The sequence below is a fragment of the Carlito syrichta genome, unplaced genomic scaffold (assembly GCF_000164805.1).
Source record: "Carlito syrichta isolate Samal-C Ts95f unplaced genomic scaffold, Tarsius_syrichta-2.0.1 Scaffold314328, whole genome shotgun sequence".
Taxonomy (NCBI): Eukaryota; Metazoa; Chordata; class Mammalia; order Primates; family Tarsiidae; genus Carlito; species Carlito syrichta.
The window spans coordinates 372,228-382,421 of NW_007258424.1; the positions used below are offsets into that span (position 1 = coordinate 372,228).

At 42.4% G+C, this 10,194-nt stretch overlaps 2 protein-coding genes across 2 annotated transcripts in view; one reads left to right on the forward strand and one right to left on the reverse strand.

Moving 5' to 3' along the window:
- The window catches only part of RNF149 (ring finger protein 149), a 32,454-nt gene extending 30,146 nt beyond the window's left edge, over window positions 1–2,308 (forward strand). The window contains exons 5-7 of the mRNA XM_021719228.1: window positions 260–368; window positions 1,269–1,441; window positions 2,198–2,308. Of these exons, the coding sequence (XP_021574903.1) occupies window positions 260–368; window positions 1,269–1,441; window positions 2,198–2,270 (355 nt within the window). The 3' untranslated portion in view covers window positions 2,271–2,308. The remainder of the gene's footprint in view (window positions 1–259; window positions 369–1,268; window positions 1,442–2,197) is intronic.
- Window positions 2,309–4,115: 1,807 nt separating this feature from the next.
- Window positions 4,116–10,194, reverse strand: part of CNOT11 (CCR4-NOT transcription complex subunit 11) — a 30,151-nt gene continuing 24,072 nt past the window's right edge. Inside the window, exons 6-10 of the mRNA XM_008071430.2 lie at window positions 9,485–9,687; window positions 8,037–8,239; window positions 5,278–5,374; window positions 5,008–5,201; window positions 4,116–4,282 (exon numbers count right to left, since the gene is read on the reverse strand). Of these exons, the coding sequence (XP_008069621.2) occupies window positions 4,135–4,282; window positions 5,008–5,201; window positions 5,278–5,374; window positions 8,037–8,239; window positions 9,485–9,687 (845 nt within the window). The 3' untranslated portion in view covers window positions 4,116–4,134. The remainder of the gene's footprint in view (window positions 4,283–5,007; window positions 5,202–5,277; window positions 5,375–8,036; window positions 8,240–9,484; window positions 9,688–10,194) is intronic.

The following is a 10,194-nucleotide window of genomic DNA, read 5'->3' on the forward strand; positions in this document are numbered from 1 at the left end:
AACATTCAGTTCTTTATTGCCTTGTTCAGGAAAATGAGTGGGCCTACTGTGTGTGTGTGTGTTTTAATCAGTATGTCACATTGGTTTCTGTATTCTTTATAATTACAAGGGCGATAGATGGAGAATTTTGATTTTTGTTGTTGGTACAAAGTCATCAGTTTTCCGGATTCGTTTTAAAGCACATTTAATACCATGATCTTGCTCAACCGTGTCTCCTTTTGTCTCCTTTTATAAACTCATTTGCTGTTCTCACTTGTAGGTCAGAGGAGCGGACTGATGCAGAGCTTGGGAGACCGCTCTTGAAGCGTTACCCGGTGATTCACTCACATGCACGCCCTTTCTCGCTTCTTGGAGTCAGAAGTCAAGGAGTACGAGGCAGTTATTTTTTAGAGTGTGGAATCGTAATCCTCTCTTGCTTCTGGTGCCTCTGTATATATTTTGTGGGTAAAAATAAGTGTTTATTGAGAAAAATATGATGCAAGAAAATATAAAGGATTTATCCTTATAGCCACGTCTAGAATAGGTGGATTTATTTAGCTTAGTTTCTCAAGCTGTTTACTAGTCATGCTTTGATTCTAACGACTCATTGTGAAATATTTGGTTTTCCTGAAATAAACTCTACAGCCAGATTCAGCAAGAGGAGCTGCTGAGGTAAAACATTAGTCCTGCTTCGTGCACTCGTTTTGTTTTAGCAGACGGCCTCCACCTTGGCTGTCTAGGAGGCCATTGTCTTTGACTCTATGTTCTGTTGTTCAGCGTGACTAGGCAAATACATCCTGATTCCATACCAGTTAGATTGTTTGCTCTTTGTCCTTTAAGAAATACTAGAAAAGAATGTTTTAACTAATAATTCTTCCAGTAGCCAATAAAGCCAACTGTTCAGAAGAATACTGTGACACAATTGCTTTGGATAGTCACAGAAATTGGATTTCTTAATCAGCTGTCAAATATAGCTTTCCTTAATTCAAAAGTTTGACGCTGAATGATAAATTGATTGAAGAGGTTGGAATAAGTAGAGTCTTATTCTCTAGAAATGTGAGTCTTTAGTAGCAAAAATAAATGAGCAAAAGAAGAAAATGCTTCATTGCCTTGAAGAGCTTTCTTTGATAGAAGTTTTATATGTATATAGATGGCAGTCAACGTGATAAAGAAAGCACAAATACTACCAGCAATTTTGCAGAAGCTTTGAGGTTGCCTGGGTGATGGGGGTGTGTAAGCGAGGAGCACAGCAAGTCAGAGATTGAGCCCAGCTGTGTTCTTTATCACAGGAGTCACTTTGCTGTTCGTCATCGTCACGGGGCCACGTGTTCTCACGCGGCAGCCGCGCCACAGCCGCCCGCGCCCCGGCCCGCTGCTTCGCTGCTTCGCTCCTCCCCGTGTTTGGATCGGCCTTCTGGGCTTCCCGGCAGGAAACCGCCAAGGGCCAGGGAGCGGTGGGCAGGTGATCATTTCCTCCGGGCTGTCTTTTGGGGGTTCCGCGCACGGGCCCTTCCTGAGGGGACCCCGGCGGCTGCTGAGGAGTGATGACCGTGAAAGGCCGAATTGCAGCGTCTCCCTCGCAGCTGCTCTCCGGGGCACGCGATGACAAGACCTCCTGAAGCGAACCGCTGTCTGACCTCAGCAGCCTCGGGGCTGGGCTGCGCGCGGGCCTGGCGTGGCGAAGAGAAGCCTCCCGGGGAGCCCAGCGGCCTTGCGTTGCCCCTTGCCTGAGAGCCGGCGCTTCTCTGTGTGCCTCGAGACGCACTTTCCCAGTCAAGGACTAGTAGAATCGCGAAAAACAAGAGACCTTCAGGGACAGGCCTGTGTCCCTGTGCCCTGGAATCCCCGGTGTCACCCAGTCCCCCCTGAGCACGTTAAGGTTTATTTGCTCAGTGAAGGCTGACATTAAGTCCTTATGTATGTATTGCTCATTGGAATTTAGGATTATCTTAGAGAGAGATCACTTAGAATGCTATTTAAAATAGACATACGAGCCATTATTTTCCACCGGAAGATGAATCATTCAGTGTGCTACTTAAGGTGTAAGTGTATATGTAACTCTGCAAGAATAAGATTTGGCAGCATTCCTGTAGTTTTTAAATGAATATAGTAAACACTGCTAGAATTGTTTGAAGGTTATATTTTAGGATCCCAAACTATCTTTTGAAATAACTTTTCTTTCTACTCTAAGATGTTACTTTTTTTTTGTTTTAAACAGGTGTTTTGAAAATACTAAAACTAGAAAATGGAAACAGAGAATCCAAGAATTGAAGGTGTTTTGTTTAACATGACAGACAGTTAAATTAAACTTGTTTGATTACACTTAAAAGCTGACTGTAGTTATTGAGTCCTGAGATTATCGTTTCTTTTTACTTTAGGTAAATTTTTTTCAAGAGTCTTTTGTTGGTATTGTAAATGTAATCTTGACTCCATTTGTTTTTTGGTTTTTGGGTTTTTTTGAGTCAGAATCTCACTCTGTCACCCAGGCTGGAGTGCAGTGGCACACTCATGGCCACTGCAGCCTCAACCTGCTGGGCTCAGGTGATCCTTCCACCTCAGCCTTCCAAGTAGCTGGAACTACAGGCACGCTCCACCACGCCTAGCTAATTTTTTGGTTTATTGTAGAGACAAGGTCTCACCAAGTTGTCCAGGCTGGTCTGGAACCCATGGACTCAGGCAAGTTGCCCCGACCTCCCAAAGTGTTGGGATTACAGGCTTGAGCCATTGTGCACGGCTTCATTTTTTTTTTTTTAATAAAATGTTCTCTAAATACAGCCACTTCTTTGTTAAGCTATTTGTTTGAAATAAATTTGAAACAATCCTTCCTTTTTCAAGTAAACACCAGTTCCTTGATTTTGATCCTCCTCATTTATGGAGTCCATATTTGAGAATCTGCCTCACGAAAATATATTTGTGACCCCCAAATTATCAGGTATAGCACTTCTGTGGTCATTTTCAGACAAGTGGACAGCAGGAAATAAGCCTTGTCGCCAACACACATGTTCCTAACAGAGGCTGAAGGAGGGATGCTCTACCTTGCTTCAACTCTCAGGCTGCAAGCAAGTGCCCTTCTCAGGGTCTATTTAGTACCACCTTTTTTGCACCTCTGTTGGCAATTTATTTGTCTCACTCTGTCACCCAGGCTGGAGTGCAGTGGCACACTCATAGCCACTGCAGCTTCGACCTGCTGGGCTCAGGTGATCCACCATGTTGGGCTAATTTTTGATTTATTGTAGAGATGAGGTGTCACGAAGTTGCCCAGGCTGGTCTGGAACCTGTGAGCTCAGGCAATCCTCTCATCTCGGCCTCCCAAAGTGCTAGGATTATAGGCGTGAGCCACTGCGCCTGGCCTCTGTTGGCAATTTCATTGCTTAAAATGGCCCCCAAGCATAGCGAAGTGCTGTCTACTGTGCAGCAGGGCTATCATATACCTTATGGACAAAACACATGTTATATAAGCTTCATTCAGGCATGAGTTACTGCTGTTGGCTGAGTTCAATGCTATATTACACAGAATCAGTGGGTCCTGGAACCCACGGCTGGGTGGTTGAAACTGCCTAAAAGGACTTCAGGAATGAACTTTCTTTGCCCAATGCTAACATGCAAAACAGAGATGCTCCCCTCTTTTATTTATTTATTTTTTTTTAATCAGGGGCTCTGTTGCCCAGGCTGGGGTACAGTGGCACAATCGTGGTTCAACACAGTCTCAAACTCTTGGGCTCAAGCTATCCTCCCTCCTCAGCCTCCCAGGTAGCTGGGACTTACAGACATGTGCCACCCACTCTGCCTGAATGTCCGCTTTTAGGCATTGAAAGAAATCATTGTTGCTATCATTTTAGTTACCTGAAGGCATACCTCTGATACATAGGCTTAGGTCATTATTTTCTCTCTTACTTTTGTAAGAATAACTGAATTTGTTACAAGTCTAGTACTGTTCTTTCTCCAGAGTTCTAAGATTGAAACTCTTATTTATCTTAACAACCATTAGGCTTGATTTCCTGTAGCTTTTGCTAAGTGTTGGATTAGAGGGCAATTCCTGTTGAACAGATTATCTCCTATAAATATGCTTTGGAAGTGCCTTAGTACTTTTCATGATTTTTTTCATGATTTCTTAAAAAAAAAAACAGGCAATAGTGTTGATTTTAAAAAAGAACTTTAATGGAAGGCACTGTTGTCCAAAGTTACATGAAAGGTTAAGGGCCCACATAAGTGCCACCTTGCGCTGGTACTTCTCAAACCCGCACCGAGGATGCTGATCCCACTGGTATGATACTGCCTCCCAAAGCACTGGCTGATGTTTTTCCTTACAACAAAACAAAAAAATGGCTTAGACTAATAACAGAAGAAGGTCTTGGGAGGAGAAATACAAAACTATACCAGCTACTACAGCCTAGAAGGTTCCTAGGAGTTCTTATGTCTATAAGAGCCCCCCACCAAATGCATTTATTCTGTGGTCTTTTAAGTCCCCACGACCAAGATAAAGTTACAGGCAAATCCCTGGTTCCAGACTGTGCTCTGAGAAGAGGTACATGCATAAGTAGATTCAAGAACCAAACTTCTGTGTGCCACTTGATAATTCAAAAACACACAACTACTTTCAAAGATAGGATCACAAATTCTTAATGTCTTAATTTACTCTCATTAACTACTTTTGACATTGAGACCTTAGAAAACTGGATTCCGGTTTATCAGAAGCCTGTAGCTTCCCTTTTAAGCGGAAATGGGTATTTTGCTCATTGGCACTTAAAAAAATCTCATCTACTTTTTGCAACAACTTATTGGGGGATAACCGTTCTTCCTATGATAGTTATTCAGCAAGACACCTAAAAGATACATTTTCCTAAGTTCTTACCAAAAATTCATCTCAAGGAAAAAGTCATCCAGGGAAAAGCAAAACTTGGCTTTAAGTAGATAAAGTGTTGTTTATATACATTAGACCAAGCAATCCACTCGGCTTAAAGAGTTGTAAAATGAAATCACAGTACAGCTGGACAATGAGCGAACGGGGTGGTGCTGAAGAAATATTACTTGGACAGTTTGGTCTCAGAAGGTGTCTCCCCAGTATCCAATGTCTTCAACAACCGGAAAAGACCTGCAGCTTCTCGTATCCGACTGAATTCAATACAGAATGCTTGCACTTCTATAAACAAGTCCTGTACATTAATAATTTTGTTACGGATCAAGGATTGGAGGAAAACACATACAAGACGCACCAAGCGATTCTGAAAAAGAAAAACTAATTTTAGTGTGCTCATTTTCTTGGCAGGTACTTACAAAATTTATAAAAATTCCTATTACCTGCATATATTTATCCTTAATTTGTTCACAAGTAGAGATGCAATTTGATATATAAAGGTGAATAAATTCAGGAGGTAGATCAACAGCTGTAGTCAGTCTGTTTCATAAAAGAAAATTTGCACTGTTAATTTTACTCGCTAACATTGAAAAATATTGTTAGCCATAAAATGTACAATGTCCATTGGTCATCTGGTGAAATAATGGCCAAATTCTCCAGTGTTAAACGTATGTGACTAAGTATATTTAAAACTCGGCGATACCCACTTGCTCATAAATAACACTTTAAAGAAATATCTCTATTTAGCATTACACATTGCAATCACTCATTAAGCAACTACATTTTTGAACCATGTCCTTAAGTGTTCTTGGTTGAATCGATTATCTTCCAAGCCCTAAGAAACTTGGCAATTATTATATGCTTTCAAGTATATATATTTACTAGAGTCCCACTGCAGATAAGTGCTATGAGATGTGTCTGAGAGGAAGGTTAAATTTAGTATGTAAACAGCTGATACAACCAAATGCTAAAATGAGGGATCTGTAAGTAGAGTGACGTGACAAGACCTGGGAAAAGCCGGCAATGGGCAAGTGACTTAAGTTGAAACCTAAGGAGAGAAGCATTCCTGGTAACAAGAAGGAATCCATGTAAAGGCTTGAATTGGCATCAGCGCAGCATATTCAGCAAAGTGGGAATGACCTGGCTGGGACGGAACAAAAGGAATGGTGGCAACCCAGAGTCAGAGCTGAGAGTCTTAAAGGTCAAGGCCAGTATTTTCCAAAGGGCTACATGGGATCTTTTTTCTTTTTGTTTCTATTTTTAGGGAGTCAGGGTCTTGCTACGTTGCCTAGGCTTGTCTTAAACTCCTGGACTCAAGTGATCCTCTCACCTTAGCCTCCCAAAGTGAGGCGTGAGCCACTGCACCTAGCCACATGAACTGTTTTAGGGGGGGGGGAAAGGTAGGAGGTAGGAATTCCATATTTAGTTAAGCCTGGGAAATACTGGGTCAAATTAAACAGGGCTTGTTACTGCAAAGCCTTTGCTATGTTAACTAGTGAATTTCCAAAAGAGGACTAATACACACCGCCTTTCCTAAGCTTACCTGACCTCAACACTTTTCCTAACGCTGAACTTAGTGCTCCAAGGACACACCGCCATGGGCTGCTGCAGTCATTTGAGACCTTTGTGTCAGCATTAAGTGTGTTTTACACTCAAGGACAGTGCACTTGGACAGTTGCTGGGGGCAAACAGGACCTTTCTTGTCCTTAGAATTCCAAAACTGTGCTGGGAAGGTACAGAGATAAAAAGATGCAGTTATCTGTGGACTAAGGGCCAAATGTCTGGTGAAGGTAGTAACTGCTACAAGAATGTAGTGAAGGGAAGTGAGCACTCCATGGTCAAGAGAAAGTTGGACAGAATGTGGCCACTGAAAGAAGATTGAGTCCTGACTCAAGAGAAAGAGGAAAGACTGGAATAAGGAGAGGCAGAAATGAAGCAGCATGTTTTCAATAAGCAGCTAACCAGTTTTGCCAGTGTCTGAAGACAAAAGTTAATTTGGAAGCCTCACGCTTCCTCCCTCCCCGACTCCGAAAAAGAACGCACTCGCCTCCCTACACAAATACATGCTTGCACCCCCCGCCCCCAGCTTCCAGTCAGACTATTTTTTGCCAGAAGTTGATGGTCTTAAAAAGACATAATTTTTTTTTTGAGTTGGAGTCACTGTCGCCCAGGCTAGAGTGTACAGTGGCACACTCACTGCCACTGTAGCCTCGACCTGCTGGGCTCGGGTGATCCTTCCACCTCAGTCTTCCAAGTAGCTGGGACTACAGGCGCACATCACCATGCCCAGCTAACTTCTTTGATTTATTGTAGAGATGAAGTCTCACCATGTTGCCCAGACTGAACTCGAACCCCTGGACTCAGGCAATCCTCTTGCTTCTGCCTCCCAAAGTGCTGGGATTTCAGGTGTGAGCCACCATGCCCGGCCTATTCTTTAGTTCAATTTCAAACTTAAAAAAAAAAAAAGACCCAGCTTACAAACATATGTTCAAAAACTGAGCTCTACATGCAGCTTAGCTTGCTGGCACTCAGAACAGATTTCTCCACACAGCAGAAGGACCATAGAACTCATCAGCCAAACAGGACCCCTGAGAGCAAGCGCAGGATGATGGGAAGCCTCAGTAAGGACGCTCAGGGCAGCCTGGGCCGGGGTCGCCCTCACGTAAGCATCTTGGTCAACAGCAGGCTCCCAGGCCTACTCCCTCAAGCCCACTTAGCGCATGATGTAGCTGAACTGTGTTTGTAGGAAACTGGTAAGTGAGAACACTGTACAGAGCACACTGGGAAGAACATCTTCTGGATTCGAAGCCAGTGATGGCAGGGCAAGGAGACGGAGCCAACGAAAGGCCGCAGAAGAGCACAGGGGACTCTGACGGCATTCCTAGGATCCGCTCAGCTTGAAGGCCCGCTTTCCCACGCTATAGCTGTCCACTGCTAAGAACAAATAACTGACGTAAGATCTATATTTGTATAGGAGTAAAGAAGATACAACTGTGCATAGGGAAATACAGCTCAGCAATTAAGTTTCCTTCAGAGTTCTTACTAATACGTGCTAAGGTCACATGTAATCACACTAAGGCTCAGATTATTTCTTTAATGGGTTATTTTAGGCTAATAGTATAAAATAAACTCTTACAGTTTTCCCCTTCTGGTCATTTAGGATCTATATATCCCATACTTTTGATCGAGTGTGGAAACTTACCGATTTACAACTTCCATTGAATGTAAGGACATGTCCATGTTGACCAGGACGGAGAAATACTCAGTGATCTGGCTTGACTGCATTAATTTTAGCAACATTTCTATGGCGACCAGAGGGTTGTTTTCCACAAGGTCAGGAAGTTTGGCTGGAGTGAGGCCAATATGATATACAAGTTTGGGGTCTTTTTCCAACTCACCAAGGAGCTAAATACAACCAGATGTTGAGAGAGATAAGTGCTTGAGTCAAATTAGAACATTTTTTATGCATACGAAAACAAGTACTTTTATAAAAAGCTATAAAATTATCTACACTGAACCAACTTTATCCATTTCTTCTCTCCAACTCCTGACATCTTGGCATTTTCAAATTTACATTTAAATTTTGAAGACACTAAAATGCAAACACATTCAAGACAATTTATAAATATGCTAGTGATTCTTCCTCCTGGACATGAAACCAGATTCACTATCGTCTGGTTGGATACAATATTGTTTGGTGACAACAATGCATTAAGTCCTTTGTAGGTGGTTTTTTCTGTCATCTGTTATAACCAAAAATAACCACCAAATAGTTCTCCTGAGAAACAACAGCACTACCTGGCCCCATCGGTGGAAAACATTCCTGAGAAGGGGCCAGAGTGGGAGGCAGGATAGCTGACCTGCTGCAAGCCATCAGCCTGCAAAACTTTACAGCTCAAGTCACGATCATACTAATTCTCATAGGTGTCTTCAAAAACATTTGTTCTGCCAAATAAGCACTTTCTCTTTTAAATAGTCTCTGCTCTTTTCCCTAGGTACTTGTATGTCCTACTGTGGACTGAGTTTCAGAATGGTCTAATACGCAAAATGAACTAGAGGTGAACGACTTGACTTTGAAAAGAGGATTTCTGGGTTGGAGAGGTCAGTGTCTCGCCACAAGTTCTAACTCAAAAGTATGCAAACTGCATAAAATTCAGCCATCTCGCCTTGCATTTGGGCAGTGGGGTCTATTTTTAATCTCAAGTCCACCAAGAACCAGGTGTGTGGCGGGGGCTGGTTCCCCTTCCCTGGGCCACATCTTCCTCCTCCATGAAGTCCTAACAATTCCATTTTCTCTCAGGAGAGTTAGTCCAACTCAAATGTGACAATGTGTGTAAGTACCCGCGCAGTACACAGAGGAGCTAGGTGCAAACAGTGACACCCATTCTCACCCACTTCTCCCAGGGAAAAACTGATCACAAATAAGAGTTGGAACATTTTTAGTCATTAGACTTTTTATCCCACCAGAGCCAAATTACCAAAAGGGGAAAGGGTAGAACAAAGCTTCAGTGATCCAGAAAACCTTTGCAACTTTTTGCTGCTAGCTCATGTTGACAGCATTCATTTATTGCTCATTTATCACTTTGTGAAAAAACAAAAATAAAGTCTTGTTGGATTAAAGATAAGAAAATGTTTACAATACATACACACCTGTGTTTGCTGGGGAGAAGATAAGGGGCTTTTGAAGGCCTTAGCCATTATTCGCTTGATCTCCACACCAGTGCTATTCTTAACACACATTGATTTATCCCATTGAATTGTGTGGTCAGGCTCAGTGGGATTTAGCCAAGCCAGTTCATCCTCACAGATGTGAAGTGGAGGTGGTGGACGAATAAACTCTGGCCGAAAATGGCCTGCAATGGGAACAGGAATATCCACGTCTTATACACATTTCACTTAATTTCATACACAAAAGCCTCTTTCAGAGAGGACAACATGACAAAACTCTCACAATTCAAAATCAGAAGCAGAAATGATCAAAAAGTCAGAGTTTTGTTCAGAATGCAAAGAAGAACGCTATGCCAGCATGATGCCAGAGACCACATCTATTAATTTTTGGAGACAGCAGAGGAACACATGACCATAATCTGACAACTCAACTCAAGCATGACCACTCAACGGCAAAAGGACATACTGCTATATAAGTAAGTCTTTTGATGGCAAAATGAAATACTCACATATTCTGTTCTTAGATACCACTATTTTTTTCACAGATCACTATGATTTGTACTAGTTTTATCTTAGTATCTTATAACTGAAGTGACAAATTACATGTCAATGAAATCGCAAGAGAAAAAAAGTATGAGCCGGGCTCGGTGGCTCAGCCTGTAATCCTGTGCTTTGGGAGGCTGAGGTGAGTG